Here is a 19,883-nt window from a genome sequence, read left to right as displayed (position 1 = left end):
TGGATTACTACATCTGTTTAGGCCTATGCGTGATGGGACTGGCGGACCTCGCCGAGCTCGGGGGCTGGGTGTGAACGGATTTATAGATATTTTCTGGAAGTGTGCCTTTTGACTGATCCATTGGCCTCTCCACCACATGGTCTGTACGCTAATTTCAGATCTAGTAATCGATTTCCGTGAGACGAGCCCATGGAGCAGACAATCATCGTCAGGGATGTCGAAAAGCCACTCTTCAACACCGAAGTGAATGGCTCCAGGGGTGACGGATACCAAAGCCCAACCCTGGTAGTTCCCCCCTGCGACCATGAGCAATCTCTTCTTCACAACCCTCCAGACCATCAATTACTGCCGAGACAAGAGCAAAACGTATCCAATGGAGGCCGAAAGTTTGCAAATCCAGTTCCGTTGGGCCTGTGTGCCTTTGCACTGACATCGTTCATCTCAAACTCTACAAATGTTTTTGTAACAGATGCGCGATCGACTGGCATCACCATTGCGCTGCCGCTGATATACGGCGGCTTGGTTCAGCTGATCTCGGGAATGTGGGAGATGGCCATCGGCAATACCTTTGGAGCGACATCCTTTTCCTCCTATGGTGCCTACTGGATTACCTTCGGTGTCATGTCAATGATTGAGGGGACCACGGAAAATGGTGACACTTGCCAAGCTGAGACACTTATGGGGGTCTTCATGATGGTATGTGCTGTTGCGCAGATGGCAGTGATATGAATTGACCCGAGGGATTTTAGGCATGGTTTATCTTCACTACCTTGATGCTTCTAGGCACGCTCAAGTCAAGTCTTGCTATGTTCCTCTTGTTCTTCTTTCTGGACATGAACTATCTCCTTCTTGGCATCGCTCATCTGGCATGTCACTCCGAGCTTCGGAAAGTGGGCGGAATATTTGGACTATTAGCCGCTCTTGCTGCCTGGTGGAATGCATGTGCGGGTGTGCTGGATAGCAGTAATTCCTTTTTCACGGTGCCCTTGGGCCATTTTCCATGGTCCCCCGCGGCTCGAGTCCATCGAGCCAAGGTCAAAGACGTTTGAGCCGAAAATTTATCAAGGATAAGCTAGTGATCGTAAAGAAGATAGGAGTCATGAGCATTGAATGGATGATCTAAGTTGTGGAAAAACAATGATGCAACAAACTGTTTTTAAGCACTATCATGCTTTCTATAAAACTCAAACTGCCTCCTCTCCTTTTGTTGAACCAATGGCCGGACGGGTAAGGGTGTCCTGAACACGTTTATAGATGAGAACCAGGAGAATAATCATAGACCCAGCGAGCAGACCCCAATAGCTTCCAAACATGGCCTGGTAGCTCGTCTTGTGGACATCCAGACTGAACACAATGGCAGCTCCCATCGCCCCAAAAACCTTGTAGAATGCCGAGTATATCGATAAAACTAGCGGATCGTTTGAAAGAGTTCCCATGATCCACCAGGCAAATGTCTGCCAAGCACCATCAACGGCCCCATAAAAGGTGTAAAGGACAATATATCCCGCCGCCCTTGAGTCGTGGACGTCAAGAAGATGTACTGGAGGGTGTCCACGCTGAGATTCACGAGCAGGAAACACACCTCCAATGAAGACGGCGTTGATCAAAGTAAAAAGGACTATCCACCCTATAAAGGCGCGTCGACGCCGACCCCCTAGCTTTGTAAAATCCAGCAGAAGTCCAAGAGCCACAGCCGCGACAAATTGGCCAAAGTCAAACCAAAGACTGCCAAAGGCGCGAGTTCGAAGATCAAAAAAATAGGAATTGAAGTCGTTGCTCTGATAAGGAATATACCACAGCCCGGCAAAGCTGTAGGGCAGAAACAACATTATGAATGGCTCTTGTCTCACAGCAAGCACAACGTTCTTCAGTTCTTGAACAAACGTTGTCTGGCGAGGAACCACCACGCGAGATCCATCATTCCGAATAACCTTGGATGGGTCGGACACGACGCATGCCACCACACTGCCCATGAGCATGAGCACAAACAGGGCAATATAAGTGCTGTCGTTGACGCTTCCGGCCGTCGTGATCCCCCAGTTCTCGACCGTAGGGATTATGGCACCAACTACAGTCCCGAAGAATGAGACCCCGTAGAAGATTCCCACGTATTTGCCCTTGTCTTTCTCCAAGGGCAGTGACATGATCATCGACCCTTCTGCAGTCCTGTGTACAATCCGTTAGACGAGAAGAAGCATTACAATCAAGATGACTCACCAAAGGAAGGCCGCTGTCACTCCACACATGGCACCCCCGAAGTAAACAAATGCCTCGTTTCCATTGTTGTTATAGCTCCAGTATGATGCTGACAGAAGGGAATACCCAATGCCCCCCGTTGCGAGAGTCACCTTGGGCCCCAGGAAATTGCATATCGAGCCTGAGATTAAAGCAAATGCACAAAACAGACTATACAAGATTGTGTTGGCATTATTGCTGGTTGTGGGATCAACTTGACCTCCGCCACCGAGGGCACTCAAGACATTAAACGCCCCTACTACTAACAGATGCACGAAGGCGATGATAATACATTGCGTGATTGGGGCGCGGTAAGCCGGAAGGGTGAAAAGTCCAAGGATTCGATGTCCTTGGGGGACTTTATGGTACACTTCCAAGTCACTGGCTGGGACGTCCAGCTTTACATGGGGCTGGCCCAGATTGGCCTTGTCGATTTGTTCGGGGCTATGCATTGTAGACGGAAAACGCTTTCAGTCGAATGATACAGTGAAACATTCCCATGACGGATGTTAAATGTCTAATAACCCCTCACTTTAGATCAAAACTGTCCTATCATCACCGAAGTCTGCCCTGATAACATTGCATTGAAAGTGGGGAAAGCATCCAACTTATCAAGTGTTGCGTGGGATAATCTACGCGGGATCCATTGGCATTGCTTCTCAACCTTGGCTGATTATCATTAATACTAAAATACCCCAGTATTCAAGTTGAATATTGATCATTGAAGATGGAAATAATCGGGTAAATGTCGCACGCGTACTCCAATCTGTCGGATGACTATTATATGCACTGCTATCTTCATACGTAGATATAAAAAGAACGATCCCCTGGTAAAACAATTCTCCCAGAGCAACCCACTCTAGTCAAGCTACCATAGATGAACAAATTCATTTTGTAAATGTTTATGTCGACCAGAATGATCAGCCGTCAAACTCGTATTTGGGCTGACCACGCGCGTCAGTCGGCTTATAACGAAACATATGCCCGCCCTCATCAGCAGGATTTGGCTTTCCACGACGAATGATTCCACTAGCTACATAAATGATGTCAAAGTTCTTGCCACCCCAAGTGGTGCACGCGGGGTTTCTGGCGGGGAAAACAATATCTTTCAGGTGTCGGCCACTTGGGCTAAACACCATGACTCGGTTGGAGTCGAACATTGCAATCCAGAGATTACCATCAGTACTGATGGGCGTTAGCTACCGGAGATCACGGGCATTGAATGGTATACGTACTCGACTACCATGCCATCCGGTTCCCCAAACGAATCGCGCCGATCAATCAACAACCGCCTGTTGGAAATATTGCCGGTCTCCAGGTTAAAGTCATAGCTCCATACGACCATCGCCACCGAGTCATGGAAATACACTAATCGCTTGTTAGCACGTCAATACTGGAGGAGAGGTGGATACGCACTGGTTTTGTTATCTGGACTCCAGCCCAGCCCATTTCCACAGACGATTCCTTCTTCGATCATCAAGTGGAGGCTACCGTCAGGATCGTACCGCCAGAGACGCCCCCGAGGTGTTCCATAACTGTCTGAGAGTTGATTTGGGCCAAATGACATGGCTTTCTTATCGATCTCCGCGAGCCAGAATCGCCCCTTGGCATCAATGCCACCGTCGTTAAATCGAAGCTCATCACGGTCGGCGGTGGGGATGATCTCTTTGATAATATCCATTTTCCCCGTCTCTTCGTCGATAAAACAGACTCCTTGATAATATGCCGCAATATAACCAGGCTTATTCTTCCGGAAAAAGACCACGGTCACACTATCCTCAAGTTCAAGCACTCGTGCTTCCCCAATGGCATCACCTGAGTCATCAATCTTCAAGATATAAAGTCTCGAGGGCTCGGAAAGGCAGTCGACCCAATGAAGGGTCGAGTCACTTGCTCTGAAAATCGGAGCTTCACCAAGTACCATGGGCTCCGGGCAAGAATACCATTTCTTTCCACCATCAATCGACTCCAGGCCTGCCATTGTGATACCGGGGTCTGTTGAATGTTGGGACAAAGGACGTTCATTTCGTCTGGGACTTATGTATTCAAAGGAGTATCCCGCTGTCACGTTCCTCGGAGGAGACATCCCGCGTCTCATCCCACGCAAACCACGGGGCAACTCGGTCTTATCACAGATCTGTTGTTTCGGCACCACACGGATTATTACCGTATTGTGATCTCTCTCCAAACATTCTTAGATTGCCAGTCCACGATACAAGCAGAAAAGGCCAAATCGCACCAACATGTCTTTGCGTCGCTGGCTACCCGCGAAGCATGCGACTACTGTAGTACACGACCGATAGGCGGGAAATTTCAATGTCTACTTGACATAGCACCGGTGGAAGAGGTTCAGAAGCTTCATGTTTGTTCATGGAAGGATGCAATGGGCTTAGTTTATATATTTGATTAGACTCGCACAGAGATCATTTAACTATCCCTTCCCTATCCTCCGTGATATCTTCGCTGCATCCTTCGCTGCATCTGAATCGACGACATAGCTTGTTGATGCTAGGAATACATCCGCAAATGAGTCCTAGGCCCCCTTCTGCATTACTGTATAAATTAGATACGACTCAGATACCAGCCTGTAAGACACTCACTCGGATAATAGCACGCGCATGAACACATCAATCTCATCAGTGCTATTCCTTTCACTGACGACTAGCACCAATCGGTAGATACTGAAAGCGACAGCAATACTTCCTGCTCCAAGAATCGCAATGACGTATAGCTTCCTGGAAACAGGCACATGTAATGTCCAAGCTAGGACGATAGGAAAGATGAGAATTGCTAGGTCAGTGATGACACTGATGACCGAGTCGGTAATGATGATGACGGATCGATTCAAACACATTCCATCGTGGTCATTGACATCCCAGAACAAGTGGATAGGGTTGCAGATGAAGATCTTGATGAACAGAATGACTGTGTAATATGTGACGATAAAGGCCAAAAAGCTGTACAGGGCAATCACCTTTCCACGATACGGACTCCAAAGCCGTATCATGATATAAATCAGCATGGTCTTCACGCAAAGAACCATGGGCACGTAAAACAGCGTAGCAATATAGAATATCTTCTTGTTTCAGTACAATTCCTTCACAGGAGGCTACCACGCTACATACCTTGTATTTAATTTCATGATCCCGCGTGGTATAGACGCCATGAGAAATTGTGCCTCCAGCATAAGTATCTGCACCAGAAGATTGGTTAGCATTGCTGTTAGAACCGGCTGGCTTGAGATAGTTCCCTTACAGAATAAAGTCGAAATGGAATGACCCACAAAGAGGATCTATTGTGCGTTAGGCTCAGGCAAACAAGTCCTTGTAGGTCCAGATGGGATGTTCGTACCAATGCTACATAACATGATGCTGATTTCAAAGTTAGATTAGCAGAGAGAAGCGCCGCATTAAGGAGAACACATACCATCATCTACCCCAAACTCGAGGCGTAATTTATATTTGGCAAAAGCTCGTAGAGCTATCAGGGGTGGGATTATACTGAAACAAAGGATTTGGGTGGCCAGGCTGATGGAATCCAAGTCCTCGCCTCGTTTCTGTAGCCAGTGGTTCATGGTTGACGCTTCGCACCCAGGAGGGCCATTTTCTCAATTTCAGATGGAAACTGCAACATAGCCCGCAGTTGCAGCTCATTGAAGCTTCTGAATTGCAAGACTGGGGATAGGACCGAGTATCAAGGTCGGGGTTAACCTACGGATAATGATGAGGTCATCGAGGCACCCTTCACGTTGGGATCGAACGAGATCGGAGATCCGACTATCTTATCCTAGATAACCGTGGAAAGCCAAAAGTTTAAAAAGTCTTGTTTAACTATTCCGATAAGACTTGGATTATCTCGCTTTCCGTGTCGCCCACATTTCGCTTTCAATTCTAGTCTACAGACACCGAAAAGGTTTCTTTATTGACGGCCCATGCGAACATACCAAGCCTTTGCATTCAATAGTTTAGGCAATGAACTACCTGAGCCTCAGGCTATCAAAAGAGCTCTCTTTCTACCCTCTCAGCTTAGAAGTTTCGGAGCCGACTTCTTTCTTCAATACTCCCGCCATGCGATTCTAAAGCCGGCTAAATTCGCTCTCCTTCCCGGCAAATGATGACTCTGCAGCAACCGACCAACCTTGAAAGACGTTAAAGTAACAAAATACTCTTCAGACCCCAGAGTCCCGCCCGGTTCTAAGACACCCTGTCATTATGATAACATTGCAGAGAGCCGAGCCGATGCTCAAATTAACCGAAGCACTTGGCTCTACATTTCGAGCAAAACCTCCGTGAAACCAGTTTCCATGCATATTTGGCTTGACATACCTGCACACGATGATTGGACAGGACTCTCCTTCAGTGGGCTCCAAAGACATGTGGGGCATTCAGGGTCTCGTCGGGATTCACCGAATTTCTACCGGTAGCACCGCCCTGTGACCTTGCCACTGTATCTTCACAGATATTCAGGAAGGATTTGATGGCCAAAAATAGATCTACGTAAAATGCAAATCGATTTATGGATAGCCAGAGTTGACTTGGGCGCAAAACAACAGTAAAAAGAAGCTCAATTCCAAAACGTCTCAACCTCGGTAGGTAGATCAGTGGAGACAACTCCATGCCCCTAAGAATAGTTCTCATAGTGGAGTACTAGGCTCCCATGCAGATGATACATGAAATGACAGTCCAAGACAATAACGGCAAAGACTAGTGATGATGTCTTAAGATTCTTCCGTGAAAGCAAATGGCGATTGTTCCGACCCCAGATATAAAAGAGGCACCGCTCCCCTGATCTCAAATACAATTCTTCACTCATCTACTGTATCAGCTCACATACTCTATCTAAATCCTCTCCCGCTTTCATCAGCCCCAATCATCACCATGCAGATCAAGAACGTTCTCTTCGCTGCTTCTCTGGCAGCCACTGCCTCTGCTCTCCCCAGCACCAAGTCCAACAACACCTTCGGCCTCGTCGCGATCCACTCTGGCTCCGGCGTACAGTACTCCAGCTTCAATGCTGCCAAGAGCAGTATCTTTGCCGGTCTCAAGTCCCAGGATGCCAGCTGCGCACGCCCCAAAGAACAAGACGCTACCTTCTACCTGAACGACGGAGCCCTGTATCTCTATGATCAGTCCGCTACTCCTCAGGAGGTCTACGTTGATCGCTCAGGAATGGGTAAGACTTCCATCGCCTCCCCCGTCTGAACCCTACTAACCATTGATCAATATATAGGCCAGGGCAAGATCGGATATACCACAGGTGCTCAGCCCGCACCCAAGAACGCCGAGCGCAAGGGCTGGGCAACCAAGGATGGCCACCTCCAATTCGACGGTAACGACTTGATTGCTTGCCCCAACAGCATTGATGGCGCTTGGTCTATCTGGGCCGACGCTGGCGTTGCCAACCCTGCTGGAAACTCGGACTGCGTTGGCATTGCTGCTCGAGTCGAGTCGACTTCCAACCCTAACGGTTGCGTCTACACCCAGTAGGCATGTTTTTGTCACTTGAAAATGTAATTTACATAAAGAAATATAATCCTATCACTTGATGCTTTTATACACTACAATTAGTCATTCAAAATGTAAATATAGTCAATATTTAGTATATCTTGAGGAGTTTCAGTACTTATCATAAACTTCAGTACAGAACGATGAAATGAGGGATCTCATTGTCCTCCATTGCTCGTATTCATCTTGGCCTACATTCAATGTTATTCTGTCTATACGATCTATTTGGGACTTTTCATAGCTCCTATCTCCTTTTCTTTTTTCTCTTTGATCTCAATCCCAGGCGATCCTCAAAGACTACACTCAGTTTATACCTAAGTGGACTAAGTGAGTCCTTCCAGCTCCAAGGAAACCTCCAAATCACAGCTATTCGTTTACTCTGCCATTTCTCTTCCTTTTCTCTCACCTCATCTCACTATATATATCGAGTTTTCTCGGTCCAGAGCTAGCAATGATCAGACTAAGCAGAATGATCTGAAAATTATTCGGATTCAAGACCATGAAGCCAAGAGGAGCTAAAAGCGCACATGAAGAGAATGACTGAAAACAATCCAAGACAGAAGATAATGAGAAGCTAATAAAACCAGCAGAGGATGCGCCTAGTGACCGTGCAACCACCTGGGCAGTTGTTGTGCTTCCGGAACCGGCAGAGGACTTTGTCCTTTTAGATGATTGCTCTCTGCCGATTATCAGTCACAGGTGTTCATGACCTCTGGTTTGTATTCTATAGGGCCAGCATGTTCTACTTCTTAGTCACCCTTAAATCCAAGATTGAAATTGCTCAGAGTGTGGATAAAACAATTACATGTAATAGGTCTCAATGCTATATATACACAGCCAGCTGGTCGACCAGAACTGGACATCTATCATCAATGCAATGCAGTCTCTCTACCGTGCCCTGCACCGTGAGGGATTCTATACCCGAGAATCACTGCATACTCCAACCAGGAAGATAAACAATCAGGTGAAATGTCGCTTATGTGGACGGAGATCCACAGGTGAAGACACCCCGAACGCTACCGTCGTCGTAGTTTTTAATCTGAGCGAATTCATTAGTATCCAGACACACGAAAGAGCAGACGGAAAGCTTACAATATCATAGATACTCGAGTAGGTTCCAGCACCCAAGATCAGAATACCAATCAGGAAGATTCCACCATTGACGATGGCCAACAGTAAGTTTTCACGGTCAAGCCAGCTACCCTTCTTGATGAGCAAAAACCACATCATTGCAGGGAAGTAGAAGGTGAAGCCGGAGATGAACAGCGCGGATGAAATCGACAGCAGATCATCGAAGAAAGGAATGACCTCTGCGATGATGAAGGCGATAACGGTGGCGGCGGTGATGGTGGTCAACCAGGTGATCCAACCCATCTTGGTGTTGATAAACCGAATGGGGGAGTTGGCGAAAATGCGACCGTGGATCAAACGACCGCAGACGACGGTGTTGATCGATCCACTGATGAAAATCACGGGCAGGGCGACTCCATAGGCGATACGGCCAAGCAGATTTCCAGCAGAGGTCAAGGCAGGAGAAGAGACGTCCTGTCCAACGAAGGCATAGACCAGAGCACCGGTCAAAGTGTAGACGACAATCTCGGTGATACCGAGGGCCCAGATGGACTTCTTGAAATCACGCGGGGTGTGCATCTCATCCATAAAGGAGAACTGGCACATGGCGAAGCTGTACGCGAAGACGATATTCGAAATGGCGATGAAGGCCTCGGCAAATTTCAGATCCTCTTTCGGCCAAGCAGACCAGTTCACAGCGGCCAATCCACCTGTGGAGTTTGTAGCTTGGATTCCGGTACCAATGATGGTAATGCCGATCGCAATAATGATGGAGGCAAAGTCAACGTAACCGAGAATGGCCATTTCGGTGAAACTGGGGGGAATGGCCAAGAGGAGGAGAATGATGGCAGACACCACGGCGAAGATGACTGAGCAGATGGTGGATTTCGTGATGTTTTGCCAGGCAATGGTACCCGTCAAGCAGTGGGAGCCCGTGAGGAAGATCAGCTGGAGAGCCAGCATGAAATTGATGATCTCATAGCCAAACCGACCCCACCGAACGCCAAATCGGCCACCCATCAGGCGGCCCGCGTCAGCGTAGTTGGCGACCTCTGGGAAAAGCAACTTGACCTGTCCGACGATATAACTGGTGTAGATGGCAATCAGGCCGACACCCACGCAGCAAATCACACCCGCGACCATACCCAGCTTCGCGAAGGTAGAAGGAATGGACAGACTACCCAGGGCAATGGCCTCGACGATGAGCACCACGGTGAGTCGCTTCCAGCCCAGGCGACTGAACTTCTTGATACCGTGATCGTAGACGTCCCGCTCTGCATCAGTCATTTCCCCCAGCATGGTGCCCTCGAATGCTGGCGGAGCGTAAGCCTTCTCACTCTCCATAGACTTTCCAGAGCCATGGCCGTTAGAGTCGTCTTCGTAGCCCATGATGATGGGGAGGTACGAGACAGAGGTGAAGGGGGGGGGGGGGAATGGGATGAGAGGCAAAGATGACGAGGATGGCGGGTATAAGAAGAAAACGGAATCGTTATCACTGGCAGGAATTACGTTTAGTAATGAAATTTCCATCTGCCTCCAACAACGTGGAGTGCGACGCTGCGCTCCACTCTTGGATCGTCCGCCCAACGAGATGCCGTTTGCAGCTTGGATCGACCCACCACCATCCAATCGAGGTAACTCAACCTGTGCCCCGAAACGCCCCGGGCTGATTAGACGATAAGAAGGTTTGGCTTGTTAGGTAAAAGAAATGCAACATTGGCTTCCCCAGGAAAAAAAAAGGACGCAGTGGATGGAGCCCATCTTCTCCACGATTCTACAACCATTGCGGGGAAATGGACCATGGGCAAGACATGGTCTGCATTTGACCGGTGAAAAGCGACTGTCCAGAACAAGAATATGAGGTTTTCGAAACAAGATTTCGTGAGACTCTAGGCCAAGAGTGTAAAAACGCCACACCCTATCTACGCCGCAGGGTTCATGGAAGTGAAATTTTCACCTGACTAAGCCGCCCGTTGCGCCAGTTCCGTCACGTGGATGCCTGTTCTCCTTGCATTTCACCGGATAGTTCCGGTTGTGCAAGACGGTCACTGTCACCTCTCTTGGCTGACTTTCTTCCGCCCGTCAAAATCGCGCACCAGGGACCGAAATGAGGGGAAATTAAGCGGTTGGGAAGTCTGGGGACAACGCCACCAACGCCATCGGGCCTAGCGTTCGCACCGCCCCGAGTAGCGTCGCTCTAGAGCACACCAAGATTTGGGGTAATTGCGGGATTCGGGGTACCATTGCTAATTCTAAATTCTAAATTCTAAATTCTAACCATCATGGGCCTAGAGGCCTGTGCCACCTAGCCTCAGCATCGTGTTGTTTGATCCCCATTAGGATGCTCGAGGTCCAACAAAGATCGGGGTTATGTAAGCCCCTCTGAACCCAGCTCGCGCTGCGTTACGTGCACTGCCGCCCCCAGCTTGGGTGATCGAAGTTGCCATCTCCAACTTAAGCTGGTGGGAGGTCCGAAGCCGCTCTTGAATCAAAGCCAGTTGAACGCCTTGTCCACGAAAGCTCTCAATGGTACTATCTAGATAAAAATGGGCAACTCTACCATCTGGGGTATCTATGGTCGCCATCGCAGCGGTGCCTGCAACCTGGCCGTCCACTTCAGCAAAAAACAACATATCCTTCCTTCGAACTGCCAGCTCTGCAAGAGTCCCAAGCAATTCTCTGGAGCGACCCGTGCTTTGGAAGCCAGCGATGGATGCCTCGATGAATTGCTTCGTTTCGTAGGGTTCTGCAAGCCGCACCACAATGTCACTGAAGCGGTCCGGAATAGCCATAGCCCATTCCCTGACATTATACCAGTAGGTACTGAGGACTGCCCTCTCGGTGTATCCTCGAGAAAGCAATGCCTTCGGGGCCGATGCAAAAGGGCTGAGGTGGATCTCACACCCCAGACCAATAGTAGCAAAGATCGACTCAAGCTCTCTCAAATCATCTTCCTGGATTGGACCGTCACTCCCACATCCAACGGCCCGATTAAGCTTTCCCTTCAAGATGGGTAAGGTCAGAATTCCAATTCCGCCCTTGGGAGGCTGCCAAATAGACATTTTTTGCTCTGGATAGATCTGGGCGCATGTTTCGGCTTGTTTGCGGATATGCATTCGCTCGACCTCCTCACATATACGGGCAGTATGTACGTCGACAAATATCTGCGGGGCCGCCATGACCGCAAATTGAGATTTGCGGTGAGAGTTACTTTCGCTTTGATGTTAAGCTGCCCCAAATGGAGCGAGGTATGATACGGATTAGATGGGATCCTAGTCATCTAAACATTTCGAGCTAGTGTGAGTCATTTTTGGCCTATACATAGTTGACTAGTGACTTGCAGTCACATGATGGTTTATGCTGACATCGCATCTCCCATAACTGTTCATGACGTTTCTCATTCTCTAAAATATTGCTTATCAAGTTATCATCGCAGAATCAGGGGCTTATCTGATAACAACGCCTCCTATCAGTCCCACAGTGGAACTACTCCAAATCCTTCAGACATTGAGTTATCGATCGTGCGACATACTCCACATTGCCAGAGTTCAACCCAGCAATGGAGATTCGGGAGTTGTCGGCGACATAGACGTGGTGTTTTTCTGGCCCGATTTAGCATCCAATCCATGCAACCCACACTGGCACTCACCTCGCAACTTCAAAACTACCTCACGAGACAAACCGAGAAATCCAAACATCCCGGACTGTCGAATCAAATGGTCCCACGACCCAGGTGCCCCTGCATACGTGAATAACCGACCGCAAACAGTGATGCGAAGACCTACCGAAAGAAATCAAATTCTCATACAAGGCTGCTCTCATCGAGCGAATCCGACCACTCATGGTCATCAAATCTTGAAACCACATCTGTCTCAATTCGTCATTTGCCAGGACTTGGCTAGCAATCTTCGCACCAAAGGCTGGAGGGTTTGAAACTTCCGATCGCTGCAGCATTTCCAGCATAGACTGCGTGTTCATCGCGACCTGCTTGTCATTTGTGCTCACTAAGAGGCTGCCCACTCGCTCCCCTGTAGCCACGTTAGATTGCTCACCAGTGACTGCTTGTCTTAGATTGACTCACCATACAGACCCATATTCTTTGCAAAGGACACACATACACCCGCTTCCATCTGCATTTCACCTAGGAATAGCCGAATCGCGAATGCGTCCTCGTCGAAATTGCCCGAGTTGAAACCCAGGTAGGCAGAATCAAAGAGTGGGAACAGCTGTTGGGCTTTCATCAGTCGTGCGATCTCGCGCCACTGCTCCTTACTCGGGTCACAGCCCGTCGGGTTATGGGCGCACGCGTGGAGAATGACCACCGAGTTCGGCTCCGCTTGACGCAACATTGAGTAGTATGCCTCGATATCCAAGGTCTTCGTATCATGGTCATAGTACTCGAAGCTCTCACAAGGAAAGCCTAGTGACTGAAAGACCTGGTGGTGGTTGGACCAGGTAGGCTCAGGAATGTAAACCTTGGGTAATGTCGTATGACAAGCTCGCAGCAGCAATCCAGCCAAATGCAAGGCACCGGTGCCAGAGAGACTCTGACAAGTTGCAATCTATCATCATTGGTCAGTACATACTGTATATATAATCACTCGAATGATTGCCGGTTCGCACTTTACTCTCTTGTTCCTTGAAGAGCTCCGCGCCTAACACGAGCCTGGCGGTTTCTTCTCGGAAGCTTCGTAGCCCTAGGATTGGAAGATATTCATGTTGTAAGCCCCGGGCGAGACTTTCACGAGCTTTCTTCACAGACGGAAGAACCCATGGCTTGCCATTCTCGTCACGATAGGTTCCTTGTCCAAGGTTAACCTTTTGTGGAAACGGGTCTGCTAGGTATTGTTCTGTCAACGCGAATATCGCGTCAGGCGCGATGAACTTGGCGCGGTTGAACCAGGAGCCGGTGCTATATGTTGCCCGGGTAGCCATATCGTGATGCTGTAAGAAGCAATCATAGAAGTAATTATGTTCTATTCTGCTAATATATTAAGTGCGGTACCATGAGGGGCAAACGGAACGCGTCGCGAGGAAACTCGGCATTAAAGCCCGATAGCGGGAGCTCGCCCGTACATTTGTTGCCGTTGGAGATGGTGATGTTTGGGTTAAGCTGTCGGGTGGTATATCCGACAACCCCCCACCCAGATAGTCGGCTCATCGCTCCGAAATGAACTACACAGTGATTGTAATGACCCCTCTATCTAGCGCGGGGAACTTGAACTGGGACTTGAATAATAAGTCATAGCTTGCGCTCTTCCAAGGTTTCTCTCCAACATTCTTCAACCATCCAACCCTGCTTCAACCTCCCACTCCGTTCCCGTCTCTGCCTGCACTTGTATGCAAAGCCTCTTTCAATATGGCGATCTCAACGAAGCCCGTACCATCTGGAGGCGTCTGGTGCCCTGCAGTTACGTTCTTTGACCATGAGACAGACTCCCTGGACTTGGCCGCACAGTCGAAGTACTTCGCCTACCTGTCGCGCACTGGATTGGCCGGTCTTGTCATCCTCGGCACGAACTCCGAAGCATTCCTTCTTACCCGCGAAGAGCGATCCCAGCTGGTTTCTACTGCACGCGCCTCGGTCGGACCCGATTTCCCCTTGATGGTGGGCGTTGGAGCCCACTCCACAAAGCAAGTCTTGGAGCTGGCCCAGGATGCGGCGACCGCGGGCGCCAACTACCTCCTGGTACTTCCCCCGGCATACTTTGGCAAGGCCACCAACATGAACGTGGTCAAGCGATTCTTCTCCGAGGTCGCCTCGAAGGCGCCTCTCCCCGTGGTCATGTACAATTTCCCTGGTGTGTGCAACGGGGTGGATATGGATTCGGAGACCATCACAGCGGTCGTGCGCGAATCGGCCGCCGCGAATGGAGGTCGATCGAATGTGGTGGGTGTGAAGCTCACCTGTGGATCAGTTGGAAAGATTACACGGCTGGCCGGGACCTTTTCCACAGAAGAATTTGCGACATTCGGTGGTCAATCTGACTTCCTGATCGGTGGACTTGCTGCTGGTAGCGTTGGTTGCATTGCCGCATTTGCCAATGTGTTCCCCAAGACTGCGTCCCGGATTTATGCGCTGTATCAGAAGGGTCAACTGGAGGAGGCTACTAAGCTTCAAAGACAAGCGGCTCTAGCCGAAAGTCCTATTAAGAGTGGTATCGCATCCACCAAGTACGCGGTTTCTTGTTATTCTGCTGTAGCGGCAGGCATCGCAGACGCTGAGGCCAAGCTTCTCCCCCGTCACCCTTATGAGCCGGTGGGAGAGGCTGTCAAGAAGTCGGTGACGTCTGTCATGGCAGAGGTGGCGGCTATTGAGAAGAGCCTGTAAGAGATTAAAGATGAATCTATGATAGCATATAGAATGAACTGAACGAGCTTTGTCTGCATATACAAATGTATCATCGATTTGAAGACTCGTCTTGAGAACAATCATCCGATTGGTGGGGATTTGGTCTTACGGTCGGGTTGAGGGTGTCAGATGGCTTCTGAATGAGCTTGGAAAGCGAATGTTGGCGCCTGATGTATAGTGCATAGAGCCAATGCACCCCTATCACACCCGACAGTGCACCTGGGTGGCTTGCATGTAATCTTACTAGCGCTATCGGCTGTGCGAATATCCGGTCCAGTCAAGGATCTTCGCTTCAACATAGATCTACCCTCAGGTATAAGACAATAAAGTTATGGAATATAATGCACGATGGAGTAGATATGCGCTTATGCAAACCAAAATAGAAAAACGTGGTGTGATTGAAATCCCGACGCCGGTCGCATGCCAAGTGGGGGAATCCCGTCAAGATGAGTTCTGATTCCTTGATAGTGGACCTTGGCTGAAACGTTCAATTTAACCGAGGATATATGATTCAGTGTCTTCCAGCGTTGTTCTAGAAACATAGGAAGAAAAATTCCAGCCGAGGCAAGTGGACCAACTCGAATAAAAAACCAGGCCGAGAGGGTATCGGCCCGATTACTGGCCCGATTGATGTGTCGGAATCCCCGATGTTGGCGCGTTCAATCTACAATTCCTATCGAGTGACCAATCGGCAGTTCTAACTGGTCAGTCCTGGGATCCGCTCTAGCATCATAGCCAACGAGCTGGACGCCGTCCCCTGTCAAGGCTCCACTCTGAAAATATCACTGGCCCAAAAGAAGTAAGTTCTCCGGGCTAAATCTTTCTGTTGAGTAATCTGTAGAGAGGCTCCAAAAGAACGGACGATTTGCCTCGGCTCAAATCAGGTCCTATTAGTCTTCGTGTTTTTCCTTTTTCTCCTTTGTAACTTTATTTCTCGAATCGGATTTTCATCCAATCTCGACGTGAGCGCTGATCACCATTTAACGTAACATCCAACGCGCGAACCCACTTCTGGTCATTGCTCAACTGCATCATGGCGACAGAGGCACCTCCGGTGGAGGGCAAGGCCTCATTGAACCTGCCTAACTCGGTCCCTTTCTGGCGGCTAGTGACCGAGCCTGGCGTGGTTACCCAAGAGGTAGTAGACCACTTCTATGAAGGATCTGGAACGGATGAGGATCCATATGTTGTCAACTGGATGCCCAAGGACTTTCGGAACCCGCTTCAACTCAGCACGCTAATGAAATGGTCCATCACTATGGTCGCCGCTATGGAGACCCTGGTCGTGGCTCTCGTCTCTTCTGCCTATACCGGAGGAATCGTGCAGATTGAGGAACAGTTCATTACCACTACCGAGATCGCAACATTGGGAGTGTCTCTCTATGTGCTTGGATTTGCGTTGGGTCCTTTGCTCTGGGCCCCGATGAGTGAGATGTTTGGTCGCCAGGCGGTCTTCATCAGCACCTACTGTGGTCTGACCATCTTCTGTGCTGCAACCACTGGCGCAAAGAACATTCAGTCTCTTATTGTGTTTCGCTTCCTCGCCGGTGCATTTGGCTCATCTCCATTCACCAACTCTGGTGGCGTGATCGCAGACATGTTTGCTGCTCGTGAGCGAGGCTTGGCCCTATCTGCCTTTGCATTGGCTCCTTTCCTCGGCCCGGTGATCGGCCCAATCATTGGTGGCTTCCTGGGTATGAAGGCTGGGTGGAAATGGGTCATGGGTCTACTGACCATTCTGTGTGGCGTGATGTGGTTCCTGGGCGCTGCCCTCAAGCCGGAGACATACGCCCCAGTCCTGCTTCGCCAACGTGCTGTCACCCTCTCAAAACTGACTGGCAAAGTGTATGTCAGTAAGCTTGACATCGACCAAGGGCGGCCAAACCTGAAGGATTCGCTTAAAATCTCTCTGTCCCGTCCTTTCATCCTGCTGTTCAAGGAACCTATCGTCCTCATTCTTTCCATCTACCTCGCCATCATCTACGGAACCCTCTATATGCTTTTCGGCGCATACCCGATCGTCTACGAGATTCACCGAGGATGGAACCAGGGTGTCTCCAGTCTGGCCTTCCTTGGAGTCATGGTGGGTATGCTGGGTGCGATTGCTTACTCGATTCCTGAAAACAATCGCTACGGACGTCTCCTTAGCAAGAACGGGGGCTACGCGCCGCCCGAGGCTCGCCTTCCCCCGTGTATGGTCGCCTCGATCGCCCTTCCCATCGGTCTCTTCTGGTTCGCTTGGACCAACTCCCCCTCGGTCCACTGGATGGCCAGTATCGCCGCAGGTGTGCCATTCGGCTTCGGCATGGTTCTCGTCTTTTTGTGTGTCTTCAACTACTTGATCGACGCTTACACGATCTTTGCTGCTTCGGTCCTTGCTGCCAACTCTCTTCTACGGTCTCTGTTTGGTTTTGCTTTCCCCCTCTTCACTACCTATATGTTCGAGAACCTCGGCATTCACTGGGCTTCATGTGTTCCGGCCTTCCTGGCATTGGCGTGCGTGCCCTTCCCATTCATTCTTTACAAGAAGGGTCTATCCATCCGAAAACACTGCAAATACTCCGCGCAGTCAGAGGCCTTTGTCCAGAACATCATCAAAACCATGGCACAGGCTGAGGGAACTGCTGAGACGGAGGAATCCGTGACTCGCGTTCCAACCATTTCTGAAGCTGACGATACCGTTCAATCTGCTGTGCAAAAGGAGGGCAATGCCGACGTCCACTCTCTGGCTCGGTTGTCGACGGAGATTCAGAGGGTTGCAACTTACGAAGCCAACCCCTATAATATCGACCGCATTCACACTCGTGAATCATTCAAATAATTTTCCTTCTTTTATTATTTCATTCTTATTTGCTGTCTTCATTGGCGTTTGGCTTCATGAGAACTATGTTCTGAAGCATCATTTTGCATGTCAGGAGTTTCTTTGGGCAAGGTTGCATATAGACTATTATATAATGTTGGTAATTACACTATCTAGTCAAAAGTATTTCCCCAAATCAGTCTTCGGGCCTACCCCATCAATTTCGTATATAGGAAGCAAAGATAATGGAGCATAATTGTATACCTAGGTATTAAATCTAAACGTCCATTGAAGATGCAATTTATAACAAAATAGGCAGTGATGATCCTCTGCGATGTCTTGATCATACACACCAATATTGACGGGACTTCCAGAGCTCCAAAGTCAACAAAAGAAGGGAATTAAATATGGATATCATGGGAACTCAAAAGTGTGAGGGAGTTTAATGCACGCCATTGGCAATGCCATTCGCAATGCCGTTGGTATGTCCGTTGGTGAACCCATTTGAGAGGCTCTTCCTATGGGCATTGATGGCGTTGATCTTGGCCAGAGGAACACCTGGAGGGATACCATCAACGGAGATGCTACTCCGCTTGCGAGGAGCAGCCGTCCAAACAGAACCATCGTCGAGCAGTTCTTGTCCAGCAGCCAGAGCCTTGGATGGCTCTACACCCAGCCACTGAGCCTCCAGTCGCTCGATGTTCTGCTCGATTTCCCAGGCACGTCCACCTTCGACGAACATGGATTGGCCATTGAGAGATGAATCCGTGAGCATACCTGCGGCAACCTTGGAGACGTCACGTGGGGTATTAGTCGGGAGGCTCGCTTCCTTCCATTGGTGCTCGATCTTCTTAATGCTCTCGGTTTCGGTCATCCATGGGCAGATGGTGTTGATCCGAATGTTGTGCTTGTATGGGGATGAAATATAGCTGCGGAGTGAGCGCATAAGGCCAATGACGCCATGCTTGGATGCTTGGTAGACGAAGAGGGAGGGGCTCTGCTTGAAACCGGAAGAGCATGAAAAGAGGAGAATAGATCGATCGGCGCCGGCGCCACGGTTATGGCGCAAGTAGACCGAGGCAATACGGGCCACATACATGGATCCGATCAAGTTGACGTCCAGCACTTTGTGGGTGGGGGCCTTTGATCCTTGTTAATTCTGAGGTTTGCTAATCAAGAATGGGTTTTCGGGCCTGGGTCCGCCGCACTTACCTGGCGGACTGTCTGCAAAGTCAATCCAAAATCGAACCAGTTGCCGATCTCTACGATACCTGCCGCGGAGGCGACATGATCAATGTGTTTGTAGGTGTTGAAGGCCAAGTCAAAAAGGCTGAGCAATGATTGGTAGTCGGTGACATCGGTCGACTGGAAGACGGCACGCGGGGGCTGGCCTGGTTCCTTGGTGGGGAATTGCGCAAGGGCCTTTCTCAGGACACGCTCGCCTTCAATGTTGTCCAGGTCACCAAAGCAGACATTGGCACCACTTTCCAAACATTGGAATACGAGACTTGCGCCGATCCCGTTCGCACCACCTGTGCAAGTTAGATTGTGATTGATTGATTGGGGGGAAAGTGACACATACCAGTAATGAGCACGATCTTCTCTGAAAGTGACTCGGCGGAAAGCTGGGGAATGTACTGCGACATAATGTGGGGGAGTGGGTTCGGAAGCCGGGGCGGTGGGTCAGGTCGAGTTACAGTCCAAGGGGAAATAACTCTGGAATCAACAATGAATTGATCGGGGCGAGCCGTGGTCAATGGGGGCTCTTATATAGCTTTCCGTTCTCCCGTTGCGGGAAATGCCTCAAGTAGAACCGGTTAGGTGGATGACGGCATGATCTAGATTCCAGTTTCGTCATATTGGGAGACAGTGGGTCGTCGAGAGAAGGTGTGCTTGACTGATCCGCAAGGTAAGTAACCCG

General features: G+C 49.5%; 11 protein-coding genes across 11 annotated transcripts; 4 read left to right on the top strand and 7 right to left on the bottom strand.

The window, feature by feature from the left end:
• Positions 1-189: 189 nt before the first annotated feature.
• N7484_006864 (acetate uptake transporter family protein) lies at positions 190-1,049 on the top strand (the record flags this gene model as incomplete). Its single annotated transcript, XM_057117251.1, has 2 exons — positions 190-696; positions 750-1,049. The coding sequence occupies 2 exons, from the start codon at positions 190-192 to the stop codon at positions 1,047-1,049; spliced, it is 807 nt and encodes a 268-aa protein (XP_056970286.1).
• Positions 1,050-1,184: 135 nt separating this feature from the next.
• On the bottom strand, positions 1,185-2,687 carry N7484_006863 (uncharacterized protein; the record flags this gene model as incomplete). Its single annotated transcript, XM_057117250.1, has 2 exons — positions 1,185-2,166; positions 2,218-2,687. The coding sequence occupies 2 exons, from the start codon at positions 2,685-2,687 to the stop codon at positions 1,185-1,187; spliced, it is 1,452 nt and encodes a 483-aa protein (XP_056970285.1).
• A 468-nt stretch (positions 2,688-3,155) lies between these two features.
• On the bottom strand, positions 3,156-4,216 carry N7484_006862 (SMP-30/gluconolactonase/LRE family protein; the record flags this gene model as incomplete). The annotated part of the gene is made up of 3 exons (XM_057117249.1): positions 3,156-3,420; positions 3,471-3,603; positions 3,652-4,216. 3 exons carry the CDS (start codon positions 4,214-4,216, stop codon positions 3,156-3,158), a joined length of 963 nt encoding a protein of 320 aa, XP_056970284.1.
• Positions 4,217-4,831: 615 nt separating this feature from the next.
• N7484_006861 (uncharacterized protein) lies at positions 4,832-5,809 on the bottom strand (the record flags this gene model as incomplete). Its single annotated transcript, XM_057117248.1, has 5 exons — positions 4,832-5,311; positions 5,361-5,428; positions 5,491-5,527; positions 5,587-5,606; positions 5,662-5,809. The coding sequence occupies 5 exons, from the start codon at positions 5,807-5,809 to the stop codon at positions 4,832-4,834; spliced, it is 753 nt and encodes a 250-aa protein (XP_056970283.1).
• Positions 5,810-7,112: 1,303 nt separating this feature from the next.
• On the top strand, positions 7,113-7,721 carry aspf34 (cell wall protein PhiA; the record flags this gene model as incomplete). Its single annotated transcript, XM_057117247.1, has 2 exons — positions 7,113-7,407; positions 7,465-7,721. The coding sequence occupies 2 exons, from the start codon at positions 7,113-7,115 to the stop codon at positions 7,719-7,721; spliced, it is 552 nt and encodes a 183-aa protein (XP_056970282.1).
• Positions 7,722-8,715: 994 nt separating this feature from the next.
• On the bottom strand, positions 8,716-10,199 carry N7484_006859 (Amino acid transporter transmembrane; the record flags this gene model as incomplete). Its single annotated transcript, XM_057117246.1, has 2 exons — positions 8,716-8,778; positions 8,832-10,199. The coding sequence occupies 2 exons, from the start codon at positions 10,197-10,199 to the stop codon at positions 8,716-8,718; spliced, it is 1,431 nt and encodes a 476-aa protein (XP_056970281.1).
• A 947-nt stretch (positions 10,200-11,146) lies between these two features.
• On the bottom strand, positions 11,147-11,989 carry N7484_006858 (uncharacterized protein; the record flags this gene model as incomplete). The annotated part of the gene is made up of 1 exon (XM_057117245.1): positions 11,147-11,989. One exon carries the CDS (start codon positions 11,987-11,989, stop codon positions 11,147-11,149), a length of 843 nt encoding a protein of 280 aa, XP_056970280.1.
• Positions 11,990-12,296: 307 nt separating this feature from the next.
• Positions 12,297-13,745, bottom strand: N7484_006857 (Aspartate aminotransferase; the record flags this gene model as incomplete). The annotated part of the gene is made up of 4 exons (XM_057117244.1): positions 12,297-12,412; positions 12,596-12,838; positions 12,892-13,372; positions 13,434-13,745. The coding sequence occupies 4 exons, from the start codon at positions 13,743-13,745 to the stop codon at positions 12,297-12,299; spliced, it is 1,152 nt and encodes a 383-aa protein (XP_056970279.1).
• A 424-nt stretch (positions 13,746-14,169) lies between these two features.
• N7484_006856 (dihydrodipicolinate synthase family protein) lies at positions 14,170-15,141 on the top strand (the record flags this gene model as incomplete). Its single annotated transcript, XM_057117243.1, has 1 exon — positions 14,170-15,141. One exon carries the CDS (start codon positions 14,170-14,172, stop codon positions 15,139-15,141), a length of 972 nt encoding a protein of 323 aa, XP_056970278.1.
• A 1,054-nt stretch (positions 15,142-16,195) lies between these two features.
• Positions 16,196-17,983, top strand: N7484_006855 (MFS transporter; the record flags this gene model as incomplete). The annotated part of the gene is made up of 1 exon (XM_057117242.1): positions 16,196-17,983. One exon carries the CDS (start codon positions 16,196-16,198, stop codon positions 17,981-17,983), a length of 1,788 nt encoding a protein of 595 aa, XP_056970277.1.
• Positions 17,984-18,404: 421 nt separating this feature from the next.
• N7484_006854 (uncharacterized protein) lies at positions 18,405-19,608 on the bottom strand (the record flags this gene model as incomplete). Its single annotated transcript, XM_057117241.1, has 3 exons — positions 18,405-19,103; positions 19,175-19,494; positions 19,545-19,608. 3 exons carry the CDS (start codon positions 19,606-19,608, stop codon positions 18,405-18,407), a joined length of 1,083 nt encoding a protein of 360 aa, XP_056970276.1.
• Between the last annotated feature and the right edge of the window lie 275 nt (positions 19,609-19,883).

This window comes from Penicillium longicatenatum (genome assembly GCF_028827895.1).
Source record: "Penicillium longicatenatum strain IBT 33135 chromosome Unknown contig_4_segment0_segment0, whole genome shotgun sequence".
In the NCBI taxonomy this organism is placed as follows: Eukaryota; Fungi; Ascomycota; class Eurotiomycetes; order Eurotiales; family Aspergillaceae; genus Penicillium; species Penicillium longicatenatum.
This window is presented reverse-complemented; position numbering and strand designations above follow the sequence as displayed.